Source organism: Octopus sinensis, linkage group LG4, assembly GCF_006345805.1.
Source record: "Octopus sinensis linkage group LG4, ASM634580v1, whole genome shotgun sequence".
Lineage (NCBI taxonomy): Eukaryota > Metazoa > Mollusca > Cephalopoda > Octopoda > Octopodidae > Octopus > Octopus sinensis.
The window spans coordinates 23,106,562-23,122,387 of NC_043000.1; the positions used below are offsets into that span (position 1 = coordinate 23,106,562).

The 15,826-nt window shown below is 40.1% G+C and overlaps 1 protein-coding gene across 1 annotated transcript in view; it reads left to right on the forward strand.

The window, feature by feature from the left end:
* The window catches only part of LOC115210407 (inhibitor of nuclear factor kappa-B kinase subunit epsilon), a 90,537-nt gene that overhangs the window by 43,040 nt on the left and 31,671 nt on the right, over positions 1-15,826 (forward strand). The window contains exons 10-15 of the mRNA XM_036501907.1: positions 2,144-2,349; positions 5,612-5,756; positions 7,971-8,169; positions 10,138-10,259; positions 12,167-12,289; positions 15,402-15,503. Coding sequence (XP_036357800.1) covers positions 2,144-2,349; positions 5,612-5,756; positions 7,971-8,169; positions 10,138-10,259; positions 12,167-12,289; positions 15,402-15,503 — 897 coding nt within the window. The remainder of the gene's footprint in view (positions 1-2,143; positions 2,350-5,611; positions 5,757-7,970; positions 8,170-10,137; positions 10,260-12,166; positions 12,290-15,401; positions 15,504-15,826) is intronic.

Here is a 15,826-nt window from a genome sequence, read left to right on the forward strand (position 1 = left end):
CCTAACACCAATCACTTAACAGAGAGTGCTAGGTGCTTTTTACTTGCCACTGGCATGGGTGCTTATGCACAACACCGGCATGAGTGCTTTCTAAGTGGCACCAGCACCTGAAAGGATAAACTTGTATGTATGGAAGGCAGTAATTTTATTTAGCTTGATGTGTCTTATCAAGTATAGCAAATCACCACATCTCCCAGTCCCTTATCATTTCTTCAGTGAGGCCCAGTGTCTTCCTGGGTCCACCCCTTCCACAAGTGCCCTCCACAATTAGAGCTCAGCATTTCTTTATGCAGCTGTCCTCATCCATCTCAGTAATTGCTGAAGAGCTGAGGGTATAAAAACCCCTTTTTATACCCCTCAAGGCAGCGAGCTGGCAGATACGTTAGCACACCGGGCGAAATGCTTAGTGGTATTTCGTCTGCCGTTACGATCTGAGTTCAAATTCCGCCGAGGTCGAATTTGCCTTTCATCCTTTCGGGGTCGATTAAATAAGTACCAAGGAGGACCTCTCCGTGTTCACGGGACCGCAGGTAGTCGGCCTGCGCCGATGGAACCGTGACTGGCTCGCTATCTCAAGTGAACTGGCACAGGACCGTCGTGCATGGGCTGCCATGGTTCGAGATGCCTCGAGGGTGGTAGAAGAAACCGACTCAACCCGCCCAGGGTGAATGTCGCCACAAGTACAAGTAAGTAGTAAATAAGTACCAGTTACGCACTGGGATCGATATAATCGACTTAATCCGTTTGTCTGTCCTTGTTTGTCCTCTCTGTGTTTAGCACCTTGTGGGTAGTAAAGAAATGGGTATAAAAACCCCTTTGGTAATTTGGTGGTATGTTCTTCCATAACCTACTTGAGTGTAGAATGATTTAACTAACCTCCAATCTCAGAAACAAAAGTGGCATTTCATTTTATATGTATTGATGCTTTATTTAATTTCACAATCTAGATGAGTTAGGATAATCTGAACAAATAAGAAACAACTTAATGGGTTTGATAATCTACTCAGTCCTCAAACCACATGAGATCATCCATACTAAGCTATTCAGATTTAAATTAAATGATATTATGAGATATGATGAATACATCATCGTCATTTTAACCTTCACTTCTTCATGCTTGCATGGGTTAGATGGAGTTCTTTGAGGCAAATTTTCTGTGGCTGGATACTCTCACTGTTGCCAACCCTCACCTATTTTCAGGCAGTGTAATATTTCCCTATAGTCAAACATGTTTTCGCAGAAGATTTGTCTAATAATGACACTCGTTAACAACTATCACATACTATCAAGACATACACACACACACAGATGCAGATACACACACACAGGCACATACACATACATACATATATGTGTGTGTGTTTCTGTGTACAGTATATATATATAGGTATATAGACAGACACAATGAGCTTCTTTCAGTTTCTCTCTTCCATATATATTAACAAAGCTTTGGTTAGCCCTTGACTATAATAGAAGACATTTGCCCAGAATGTCATGCAGTGGAACTGAACCCGAAACAGCATGGTTGGGGAGCACCTGTATATACCAACATATAAAGTTTTTCTTAGTAAACCCTGCCTCTGAAATTTTTATCATATTTAATATCAATTGAAGCACATAAGCAGTCTCCTCAATAGAAACACAATCAAGAAAGGCTTAAGTTGTATCAGCTGCAAATAACGAAATTTATTGTAGGCGTAGAGAGTGGCTGTGTGGTAAGTAGCTTGCTTACCAACCACATGGTTCCAGGTTCAGTCCCACTGCATGGCACCTTGGGAAAGTGTCTTCTACTATAGCCTCGAGCCGACCAAAGCTTTGTGAGTGGATTTGGTAGACGGAAACTCAAAGCCCGTCGTATATATGTGTATATATATATGTGTGTGTGTGTTTGTGTGTCTGCATTTGTCCCCCCAACATCGCTTGACAAACGATGCTGGTGTGTTTACATTCCTGTAACTTAGCGGTTCGGCAAAAGAGACCGATAGAATAAGTACTGGGCTTACAAAGAATAAGTCCTGGGGTCGATTTGTTCGACTAAAGGCGGTGCTCCAGCATAGCCACAGTCAAATGACTGAAACAAGTTAAAGAGAAACATTGGAAGTGAAGTTTACTGTTATTCTATTTCCTTACTTTTTGGTTTTAGCTTCAGTGAGGTACAGAAGAAACTGGAAACACATTCTGCTGTTGAGTTAAAAGATCAAAGATTATTATATGAAGGGCAATTATTATCAGAATCTCTAAAACCAAATGATCCAATTACAAAGTCTTCAACAGTTCCATTTCCTAAACCCATCATCCTTATTTCTAATCAACCTACCAACACAACCACTACACTTCACGAAGAAGCTGGTAAGTCAACATTTTCCAAAGAACCACTCTAGTCTTTCTGAGACTCTGTGTGTTAACTAATTTAGGTTACGGAAGCATAATTAGACTCATATTTGTTTTTACGTTTGTTTTTCTATGCTAGCATGGGTTAGACAAATACATATCATTGAAGTATTATTTCACAGTTGGATGCCCTTCCTGTCATTAATCCTAGGAATTTTTTTATTCCTTCGTCATCATCATCATCATCATTTAATGTCTGCCTTCCATGCTGGCAAGGGGTGAGTGGTTTGACTATCATCATCATGGTTCGACCATGGTCGAGACAATGGAACTTACTATGTTATGCCAGACTTCACGGTCCATCATAGCATTATGGAGGTCCTGTTGCTGGATGCCTATATCCCTGGAGATTACATCAGGCTAGGAGAGTGTGCGCCCTCTGGTATCGCAAGCAGATGGCTTCCAGAGGAGAAGAGTAGAAATTACCTCGTTTTCAGCTCTACAACAATGTCCAGCAGACTGGACTCTTCTACCTTTCACAAGAGATGATACAGGTGGTAACTTCCCATATATTTGTACTTTGGTCGGATGATGCTTCCACGAGATATTTTGAGCTCTCATAAGGAGGCGAGTGTAAGTTCTAGCCAACCGCCTCTCAAGCTTCTTTGATAGCGTTTGACTATAGCTGGCCAGGCAGAAGCCTACACCAGACTTCTGTGTCTGTTTTGGCAGGGTTGTTATGGCTGGATGCCCTTCCTAACACCAAACATCCAGCAGAGTGGACTGAGTGCTTTTTACGTGGCAGGTTTGGGGAAGGTTGTTACATCTGGATGCTCTTCCAAGCACCAACCACTTTCCAATGCAGACTGGATGCTTTTTATGTGACATCAGCACTGGCAGGATCACCAAGTAATCTGCAAGACAAACGTCCTTTTTAGAGTGGAGATGATCTTGTGTCAGATGATGGAAGGTTATAGTGAGACAGAGAGACAGAAACAGCTGTCTTATGTCTTTAAAAACACAGAGCTATCAGTCAATTTGGTCAGCAAATTTTTGTAGGGCAGCACTTTTGTTTCCATGCAAAAGCACAGAATGTTAATATTCTTAAAGATCATACATGTATGTGTGTGTGTGTGACATGTATATGAAGATTTGAATAACACAAGTTCTATTTTTTAAATAGGTTGCCAGAACAGCTAACTGGATTCCATGCCGGTGGCACGTAAAAAGCACCATTCGAGCGTGGCCATTACTAGCATCACCTTACTGGCACTTGTGCCAGTGGCATGTGAACAAAACACTCGAGCAAGGTCATTGCCAGTGCCGCTGGACTGGCTCCTGTGCAGGTGGCACGTAAAAGATACCATTTGAGCGTGGTTGTTGCCAGTACCGCCTGACTGGCCCTCATGCCAGTTGCACGTAAAAGCACCCACTACCCTCGGAGTGGTTGGCGTTAAGAAAGGCATCCAGCTGTAGAACTCTGCCAGATCAGATTGGAGCCTGGTACAGCCCTCTGGTTCACCAGACCTCAGTCAAATCGTCCAACCCATGCTAGCATGGAAAACGGACGTTAAACGATGATGATGATGATGTCAATATTTCTATTATGTATCTATCTATTTGTATATATCAAAGTAAAAATACACAATTATGATTTAACGTATCATGATTTCATATGGAATTTCACTATAAAACTGTCTGTTAGTGTAGGTTTTTACAAGGTGGGTTTTACATACACAACAAAAAAGAGAAAGAATTTCGCATTACTGAAATGTTTGTGCATAAAAAGAAAGTTTTTTTTTAAAGAACAACTTTGGATAAATTTTAGTGTATGTTGTAGCCAAAAGAGGTTTTGCAGTAGAAGAAAAATCACATTTTACCAACCAGTTTTTGCTGACATTCAGCTTATCAAAGTCTAAATTTTGATTTTTCAATGCATTTTCAGACAATATGGAATTAATTTTAGATATGTACTAGCAGTATAGCCCAGCGTTGCTTGGGCTTGTTTTCTTTTTGACCCTTTAGAACTGGAATTTTTGAAAAGTAAAAATTTTGCATTATGTAGCTTGTTATTCTCTTTAGGTGAACATTTTCCTGGGTTGAAATACACCAAATAATGGCGACACAGCAGTAAAAAAAATCATAAAAAATAGGGTTTTCATAGAAAAAAAAGCACCGTTTTGATGTAAATAATTTTTGGTGTTAACATGGTCCAATTTGAATTTTTTTTTTCTACGGAAGGAAGAGCAAGCCTTCTTCTATCATAGTCTCAATTTTGGTCAACTTGCACCACAGAGTCTCGGAGGAGATAGTGCTACCAAACCTGCCATACACAGACAACTTCAGCTTTATATATAGATTGGTACAATAGTTTTATAATAACAAGTCACTAAATCTGGAGTTCAATAAGCTATGCCTTAATATAATGCTAGAAAAATAGGACCTTACAGTCATCAACTTCAAATAAGCTAAAAGGCTTTAGTGCAGCCTTCAGGCCCAGCAGGACACCAGTGCCTTACCTGTGGCAGAGCCTTCCAAGCATGCTCTCACTGATCAGGCACAGCCAAACACACTGCGTCCTGTCTTCTCCCATCTGATGTCCTTGGTCATCATTGACAACAGGGGATCATCATCATCATCATCGTTTAACATCCACTTTCCATGCTAGCATGGGTTGGACGGTTCGACCAGGGTCTGGGAAGCCAGGAGACTGCACCGGGCTCCACTCTGATCTGGCAGTGTTTCTACAGCTGGATGCATTTCCTAATGCCAACCACTCCGTGAGTGTAGTGGGTGCTTTTTACGTGCCAGGTGAGGCTGGCAACGGCCACGATCAGTTGGTGCTTTTTACGTGCCACTGGCACAGGGATCACAACTACAACACATGGATCACAACTACAACACATGGATCACAACTACATGCACAGGGATCATAACTACATGCACAGGGATCACAACTTCAGCACAGGGATCGCAGCTACAGCACAGGGATCACAACTACATGTAGAGGGATCACAACTACAGCACAGGGATAACAACTATAGCACAGGGATCATAACTACATGCACAGGGATCACAACTTCAGCACAGGGATCACAGCTATAGCACAGGGATCACAACTACAGCACAGGGATCACAACTACATGTAGAGGGATCACAACTACAGCACAGGGATCACAACTACATGCACAGGGATCAGGGGTACTTCCTTTCTGTCTTCATTAAATTTTTTTTTAAAAATAAATACATAACTTGCTTTCCATTTTTGTTTCTCTTTCAGAGGATATTCCAGAGTTTGGGCCCTCAAGCAATGATGATTTGAAGATTGCTTCATCACTATGTGAACTTGCTTGTAATTATATAAGAGAAGCGAAAATAACGAATCAGATAATGAAGCATATATGTAAATCAACCAAACACTTAAGGTATGGGCATTTCTTTCTATCTTTTGTCTTGTACTTGTTTCAAGATTCAAGCGAGGTCATTGCCAGTACTGCCTGACTGGCCCCCGTGCCGTGGCACGTAAAAGGGCACCATTCGAGCGTGATCGTTACCAACATCGCCTTACTGGCACCTGTACCGGTGGCAAGTGTAAAAAAATTCGAACAAGGTCATTGCCAGTATCGCCTGACTGGCCCCCGTGCCAGTGGTACATAAAAAGCACCCACTACACTCTCGGAGTGGTTGGCATTAGGAAGATCATCCAGCTGTAGAAACTCTGCCAGATCAAGATTGGAGCCTGGTGCAGCCATCTGGTTCGCCAGCCCTCAGTCAAAATCGTCCAACCCATGCTAGCATGGAAAGCGGACGTTAAACGATGATGATGATGATGGACTTGGTCAAGCTAGGTGACCTTCTTGAAGGGTTTAATAAATGAACACCAGTTGTCAAGTGATGACAACACCAGTTGTCAAGGATAATCACAAAGACATACATACATATAATGGGCTTCCACACAGTTTTCATCTACCAAATTCACTCACAAGGTCAGCCTGGGGCTAGAATATAAGACATTTGCCCTACATGGTGCACAGTGGGACTGAGCCCAAAACCACATGATTGCAAAATGAGCAGGATCTCAAAGCACATGAAGCTATAACTAATAGCATGTAAATACAGGTTGATAAATGGCCATTGCCAGCTTCCCCTGGCACGTAAAAAGCACCCACTACACTCATGGAGTGGTTGGCATTATGAAGGGCCTGTAGAAACACTGCCTGATCAGACTGGAGCCTGGGGCAGCCTCCTGGCTTCCCAGACCCCGGTCGAACCGTCCAACCCGTGCTAGTATGGAAAACGGACATTAAACGATGTTTATGATGATGATTATGACTGGTTGATAAAATCCCTTTGGGATAAAAAAAGTCAAAGTCTACCTGTGAGACATGAACCTGCATCATCTATAGACATGACAAGCCAAGGGCAGCCTTCAGTTTTTTTCTATTCAAAAGGATTTCTCCACCTAGTATTTACTATTTTACTTGTTTCAGTCGTTTTGACTGCTGCCATGCTGGAGCACCACCTTTTTTTTTTTTAGTCGAGCAAATCGACCCCAGGACTTATTCTTTGTAAACCTAGTACTTATTCTATCGGTCTCTTTTGCCAAACCACTAAGTTACAGGGACGTAAACACACAAGCATCGGTTGTCAAGAGATGTTGGGGGGACAAGCACAGACACACAAACATATACACACACATACACATACACACATATATATATATATACATACATATATATGGCGGGCTTCTTTCAGTTTCCGTCTACTAAATCCACTCACAAGGCTTTGGTCGGCCCGAAGCTATAGTAGAAGAAACTTGCCCAAGGTGCCACACAGTGGGACTGAACCCGGAAGCATGTGGTTGGTAAGCAAGCTACTTACCACACAGCCACTCCTACACCTATTTAAACCCTGTTATTTATTTACTCGAAGATCTCCTGCTTCCCCAAAAGAATTTTTTCATGCTCTCTTGAAAGCCTTTATTCTTTTATTCTTTCACTAGTTTCAGTCATTTTGACTGCAGCCATGCTGGAGCACCACCCTAAAGGGTTTTAGTCGAGGAAATCAACTCCAGGACTTATTTTTTGTAAGCCTAGTATTTATTCTAGCAGTTTCTTTTGCTGAACTGCTAAGTTACAGGAATGTAAACACACTAACATTGGTTGTTAAATGATGGTGAGGGGACAAGCACAGACACAAACTCATACACACATAAATAATATACATATAGAGTTATATGATGGGCTTCTTTCAGTTTCCATCTACCAAATCCACTCACAGAGCTTTGGTCAATCTGAGACTATAGTAGAAGACACTTGCCCAAGATGCCACACAGCTTATAAATGCTTATGATGACATACAGCAGGATTCCATACAGTTTCTATCAGCCAGATTTATTCACAAGACATCGGTCAACCCGGGGCTGTGTACAGTAAAAGGCACTTGCCAAAGTGCTGAGCAGTGGAATTGAACCCAAAACCATATGCTTACAAGAACGAGCTTCTTTACTGCACAGCCACATCTACACCTCTCTTCATTTTTATATTATTTGTCATTGTCTTCTTTTATCTTTTAACTCCTCTCTCACTTTTTTTTACTCTGTTCCTCTGGCATCTTTACAAAAACTCTTGTTTTTCCAGGCTTCATCAAAACACAGTACTTGATCAACGCACAACTCTTTTAACGGGTAAGAAAGAATGGTTCTTCGGTATTTTAACAGCAACAGGTCTGGATGAACTCTCTGGACGTGTCATAGAAGAGGAAGAACTGGACTCCTTCATCAATATCAAAATTAAAACAGACCGAGATATGGAAAAAGCATCTCAATTAGTCCATAAGGTGAGAGTTTTGAATTTATTTATTATCTGTAAAACAATACGGTTATTTTAGATAATCTGAGAACAGAGTGGAGTGAATGATACATCATCATCATCGTTTAACGTTCACTTTCCATACTAGCATCGGTTGGACGATTTTGACTGAGGGCTGGCAAACCAGACGGCCGCACCAGGCTCCAATCTTGATCTGGCAGAGTTTCTTCAGCTGGATGCCCTTCCTAACGCCAACCACTCCGAGAGTGTAGTGTGTGCTTTTTGCATGTCACCAGCACGGGGCCAGTCAGGCAATACTGGCAATGACCTCGCTTGAATCTTTTTACACATGCCACCAGTACAGGTGCCAGTAAGGCGATGTTGGTAACGATCATGCTCGAATGGTGCCCTTTTACATGCCACCAGCACAGAGCCAGTTGGCTGCTCTGGCAACGATCATGCTCAGATGGTGCTCTTGGCACCCTACTAGCATAGGCACAAGTGCCAGTAAGGCAACGCTGGTAATGATCACACTCGAATGAATCCCTTTTATGTGCCAGGAATACCAAAAGCACAAGTTCCACTGGGCCAGACATATTGCAAGGTTCACAGACAACAGGCAGACCTGTGCAGTTACTGAGTGGTATCCAAGAGATTGGAAAAGACCCCTTGGAAGGCTTCCATGATGATGAGAAGACAGTCTAGTTAAGTAAATTGGGTCAAGATGGAAAAGAATGACGCAATCAGGACATTTGGAAGCGCATTGTGACCAGTGATGTATAACAGCATCTGATGGTCTGGCCGATACTGTAATATAGGTTTTATGTTTATTTTATAATTGTCTTTTCATGTGTCTGTTTTATGTCCATTTTTGCATGTTAGCATCGGTTCGAGGGATACTTATTTGAGGCAGTATTGTATGGCAACATCTTTCTGTCTCCAACCCTTTCTTGATTTTCAAATAAAAGTTTCTTCTTTTCCTTCTTTATATTGCCCTAAATTTCAAAACCACAGAGCTACATGTTATAATGTTCACTAGGAAGGTAAAATATGACAGAACTATTTTTAACTCTGGCAATTTTATACAAAGAAATGGAAATTTCCCCCCACCTTTTACTCTGCCGTACACTCTTGCAACCTCCATCCATCTTCATTCTTGACTCCTCTGTCCCCTCTCATTTCTACTCACCTCATACTTTGAGGGATCACCCAGATACCTCATCACTACTATTTTATCTCTTCCCAGCTCCTTTGAATCACTCTTACCCTCTTGTTTAAATGTGAAGAGCCATGTAGCTCCTCTACAGCAAAAAAAAAACCTACTCTACTCTTCCCCCTTCTCTCTATATATATACAGGCTGTTCAGAAAGTCTCTCCACAGTGAATTCTTTTCATCCTGCGCATGCAGTGAATGGATTATTTTAAAGGGTCGATAAGCTAAAAGACACAATTATAATCTTCATACGGTTCATACCGCGTCAGACTCTCCGAGATGTATTTTGAAACATGTTTAGAAGAGTCAATTCATGTATTGAAAATGAAGGACGACACTTTCAACATCTCTTATAAAGTTTTTTAAAGTCTTTTAAAGTCTAATATATTCTTTTGTATTCTTATACCATCTTATAAATATATATTTTGCCATAAAATACTTACTATGGAGTGACACCCTGTATGTATATATATAGTGACCGCGTATGTATCGTTGGCAATTTTTTTCCCTCCGTCTTCCCTTCCTTGGATCTTTCCTTTTCCTATGTTTCTGACGAAGAGCTCCATTCGAAACGTGAAATCCTCTTTCATTTCTTTCCTTTCCTGAGCGTCCAATAGCATAGTACTTGTTGCACATCCTCACATTGTTGTGTTTTCTCTTTGTGTTTTCATGCTTGGATTAACTTTCTTATCTATATATATGTATATATATATATATATATATATATATATACAGTTAAGAATATTTACAATAATGGTTCGTATTCAATTTGTTTATTGTCAGATAAAGAAGAAGATTGAAGTCTGTGATAACCATGCAAATGATCTCCAGAAAATGTGTATTGTCCCCACGGAATTCCAAGAATTTCTCTACTCTAGTGATCACTGTTTTTATGAAAATAGATGGTATGTTTCTTGAGAATTATCTTGAATAGTAGTTAAGTAGAAAATATTATCTAATGTACTTGAGTTTCAATTTCCACTGTTAACCCTTTTATTACTATCTTTCTATTGAAATACTACCTGTGCATTGTTGTTTTAATTAATTTTGAAAATAATCTGGAATTTTAATAATATAATGGGTAGAGATCTGGAATAGGTTGCTCACATAAGTTGGATTTTCCCTTTTTTGAAGGGGATTCCAAATGATGTTGGGGAAGCTTTTTATGCAAATAAATTCTTGAAAACTTATGAATTTAAGAATTCTATGTAATAGCTTTAGTTTCACTATATGATATCAGATCAAGTAACTTACTTGCCAGAGAGCTACATCTCTGAAACTTTATAAGTCTCACCTCATCATTGTTACCATCATCATCATTGGACATTCATCTTCTATGCTGGCATGGGCTGGATGGTTTGATAGGAGCTGGCAAGCCAGAGAGCTACACCAGGCTCCAACTGCCTGTTTTGGCATGGTTTTTACGACTGGATGCCCTTCCTCACACCAACCTTTTTAAAGTGTACTGGATGCTTTTTTGTGGCACCAACACCAGTGGGGGTCACCCAGTAACTTGTGAATCAAAGACCTCTCAGCTGGGAGTAGTGGAACTGAAGGAAGTGGCTTTGTGCGAGGTGAGAAGTAAAATATAGAGATAGAGACCAGTGTCTTACTATAGATGAGATACTTGGCTACCTCAGTAGGAAAAGAAAGGAGAGGAAGGAGAGATAAGGTTAGAGAGAGAGAATTAGATAATGCTGGAAATGCATCAGGGCCTATCCACAGGAATTGTGGAGGGGAGTATGAGTGGTACTGAGGTGATTGAGGGGTATGTTCCCTAAGAGTGTGAGGGGAGTTGTTTAGTGATGGGGAAAAGTTTACTGTAGTGAGTGAGAGTGAGAGAATTTGGAGTACGGACAGATATGGTAGACATGTGAGGGTATGGAGAGTGTGTAGATAGGCACGTTAGGAAGTGTGTAGGGGTCTGCAGTGGGTGGTGGAATGGTGAGGAGATCTGACAGAGGACAGAGGTTGGGTGGGCATGCCTGTATGTATGGATGGCCATGGTTTTACTTAGCTTGACACATTTTCTGAAACAGCAAATCACTAGTAGCCTCAGCCTATTGTTATCGCCTCTGGTGAATTTCAACATTTGAAGATCATTTCTCACCACTTTGTCCCATGTCTTCCACGTCTTAGAAACCAATGCATTGACATGTGTCGCATTAAATATTACAACTGAGATAAGGATCTCAGCATAGGGGGCATATGATATAAACAAAGATAATCGTAGTTTCCGCTGTTGTTAAATCGCCAGCTCAGCTTTGATTGTGTAGAAATATGAACAAAATACATTCTAGCCATGGCCATCCCATATTTTTAGGAATGTATAGGACTACATTATCTAATACTAGCAGTAGTATTCAACCATGCCTGAGTGTCAGAAAAAGTCATAAAGCTCAAAATTTTCTTTAAAAATGTGTCCTTATGTAAAATTTCAGTTACTTTGTTGAAAAACTGAAACCTTCAAATTGTTATATATACTGACTTTTTTTTGGAAGATTTTATATTAAGATTACTTAAAAAAACGGTTTGTATCAATGGACCAAGGGTACTCTCAATCCAGTTGGTAGCAAAATCGTTAAATAACAAAAATAGTAGCTTTTCTGGGTTATATGATAAGCCTAAATCATATCATTAATATTAATTAGTCTTATAATTAACACTGCAACAGTGAACTTTTTAAAGTTATATACCGTATTCTGTAATCTGTATTATATTTTGGAAAATTGTCTGCTAATTTTGTAATTACCTGAAACTGAAGTTTTTATCTATTTTTATTTAATAATTTTCTTCTATTTTCTTTTTACAGTTGTAATATTTTATCAGATTTGATGGATATTGCCAAAGAAGTGATGATTTCTTTAATCTCATCCAAACAGCGAGGTGGTTATACTTCTGTGTATTCCAAATCACAATTCAATGACATACAGAAGTGAGTCAGATTTCCTTTGTAACAGTGTGTTCTTTTGTGTGTATGCAAGCTCGTGTGTATGTTGTCTAGGGCGGCAAGCTGGCAGAATTGTTAGCACACTGGGCAAAATGCTTAGCAGTATTTTATCTGCCGTTACGTTCTGAGTTCAAATTCTGCCGAGGTCGACTTTGCCTTTGATCCTTTCGGGGTCGATTAAATAAGTACCAGTTACGCACTGGGGTCGATATAATTGACTTAATCCATTTGTCTGTCCTTGTTTGTCCTCTCTATGTTTAACCCCTTGTGGGTAGTAAAGAAATAGCAAGCTCATGTGTATGTGTGTATGTATGCTCATCATCATCATCATCATCGTTTAACATCCGTTTTTTATGCTGGCATAGGTTGAACAGTTAGCCTGGGGGCTAGCAAGTCAGTAGGCTGCTCCAGGCTCCAATCTGATCTAGCATATGTCAGTATTTTGAATCTAGTTGTTGAACAGGATCTATTTGACTGATATTGTATGACACTCAAAGGATGTTTAGATCAACCACTAACCTACTTGAGCTCTTTGTTTTTCATCATCATCATGACGGGGCTAGTCAGGCAGTACTGGCAATGACCTCACTCGAATCTTTTACACAGGCCTCCAGCACAGGTGCCAGTAAGGCAATGCTCAGAAATAAAGTCTGCCAATCATCGTAGTTATTGTCATCATGTTTAACATCCACTTTCCCATGCTGGCATGGATCAAACAATTCACTGAAGTAGATTTTCTAATGCCCAATGCCCTTCTTGTTTATTACCTCCACCTTAGCATAGGTGGAAGTATTGTTTTCAGTAGCATTTGTTTGTTTGTTTGTCTGTGGACAAGATATCTCAAGAACCACTGGATGGATTTGGATGAAACTTTCAGGGATGTTTGTCCTCATAACTGGCATGAACTGATTAGATTTTGGGATTGATCCAGAGTCTGCATTATTTTTCTGTTTTTTTTTAAATTTTTGTTTCACTTAATTTTTGAGAGCAGTTGGGTTCATTTTCTAGTATTCTCATTTGTGAAAGCAGTCAAGTTTATTTCAGATATTCTCCTTTTAAAAATCATCTCCAACTTATCATTCAGAGGAGGTTGGTGTGGCCTTGGCAGAGGTTTGCGCTCTCTGAGAGCTCCTGTAGTGCATAATTCTGAATATGTTACTCTTGTTACTTTCATTTCATTCCCTCCCTCTGCTGGATATATTCTTTTATATAATTATCGCAGAAAGATATTTGTGTTCTAGAAAGAAAAAAATAATTAACTTATTACATCATATGTAAATAAACAAGTTTGTTTTTGAAGCATTGACATGTATTGTAGAACAAGTAGAAAGATAAGTTTTTTTCAACACGTAAATACTGAACTGTATAATATGAACATCATCATCATCATCATCGTTTAACATCCGCTTTTCATGCTAGCATGGACTGGACGATTTGACTGAGGGCTGGCGAACCAGATGGCTGCACCAGGCTTCAATCTTGATCTGGCAGAGTTTCTACAGCTGGATGCCCTTCCTAACACCAACCACTCCGAGAGTGTAGTGGGTGCTTTTACGTGCCACTGGCACGGGGCCAGTCAGGTGGTACTAGCAACGACCTTGCTCAAATATTTTTACAGGTGCCAGTAAGATGACACTGGTAACGATCACGCTTGAATGGTGCCTTTTACGTGCTACCGACACAGAAGCCAGTTAACCACTCTGCCAATGATGATGCTCAGATGGTGCTCTTGGCACCCTACTAGCACGGGCACAAGTGCCAGTAAGGTAACGCTGGTAATGATCACACTCGAATGGTGCCTTTTATGTGCCACTGGAACGAAAGCCGGTTAGCTGCTCTGTCAACGATCACACTTGTATGGTGCTCTTTGCACCCCGCTAGTACGGATGCCAGTCATTGAATTTGATTTTGATTTCACTTATCTCAACAGGTCTTCGCAAGCAGAGTTTAGTGTCCAAAGAAGGAAAAGGTATGCATATGTGGGCTGGTTACACTCCTGGCATAGGCCACAAGGTTATGGTCTCATTTGGCTTGCTGGGTCTTCTCACGCACTATAAATACTGAACAGTATATATAAAGGATAAAAATCCTTTTAAGAGCAGAAAAATTTGCCAGCAACCAGGTTGAAAAAAATTTCTCTTTCTACTTGTTCTATAAATTAAATCAGATGCACTACAACTCATCAGAAAAGGTAGTCAAAAGTGCATAAACAGTGCAGAGAATAATGCACGGGAAATGAACAGTGAATGAGTCATTGAAACAAAAGTAGTGGGGGGTGTCAGGGGTACTGTTGGTTGAATTTCAGGAAGCACAGAAGTTTTGAAGGATGAAGCATCCTGACACCTAACAACTGATGTGGGTAGTTTATTCCATTCTTCAGTCATTCTGAGTATGAAACAATATTTCCGGAAGTCATGAGTGCTGTGTTGTTTTCTGATTTTGTGAGCATATCCATGAGTGTTTGACAGATGGAAATCAAAAAGATGCCCAAAGTTGTTGTAGGAAAGATGGTTGATAATTTTGTGGGTGGGGGTCTACCAAGTCACTTACCAGATGTCGGAGATCTAATGTATCCGTGCCCAGTGAAACAAGGCATTCAGAATATAGCAGATGCATTAACATTATTCTGCTGATCAACCATAACCTGCAAATCTCTCTCTATATAAAGCTGAAGTTGTCTGTGTATGGCAGGTTTGGTAGCCTTCAACTAACACTGTCTCCTCTGAAACCCTGCAGCGCAAGTTGACCAAAATTGAGAATATAATAGAAGGCTTGCTCTTCCTTCCGTAGAAGAAAAAATTCAAATTGGACCATGTTAACACCAAAAATTATTTACATCAAAAAGATGCTTTTTTTCTATGAAAATCCCTATTTTTTATGATTTTTTTACTGTTGTGTCGCCATTTTTCGGTGTATTTCAACCAGAAAAATGTTCACTTAAAGAGAATAACAAGCTACATAATGCAAATTTTTTACTTTTTAAAAATTCCAATTCTAAAGGGTCGAAAAAAACCTGAGCAACGCCGGTTTATACTGCTGGTTATATATAAAACACAATACAATTGTCACTACCTTTTTTTCCTTTCTCTCTATTTAGAAAACGGTTATCCAAATGTGTACAAGACATTATTAATCACACGACAAGGCACTGTTTCCCTATTAATGAGAAAATATTTAAATTATTCAATGAATATCACACGTAAGTACATTCTAAATTATCAAATTATGCTTTTTAAGACTTTATGTAATACTCTTTTACTCTTTTACTTGTTTCAGTCATTTGACTGCGACCATGCTGGAGCACCACCTTTAGTCGAGCAAATCAATCCCAGGACTTATTCTTTGTAAGCCTAGTACTTATTCTATATGTCTCTTTTGCCGAACCGGTAAGTTACAGGGACGTAAACACACCAGCATCAGTTGTCAAGCGATGTTGTGGGGGACAAACACAGACACACAAACAGACACACACATATACATATATACGACGGGCTTCTTTCAGTTTCCGTCTAGCAGATCCAC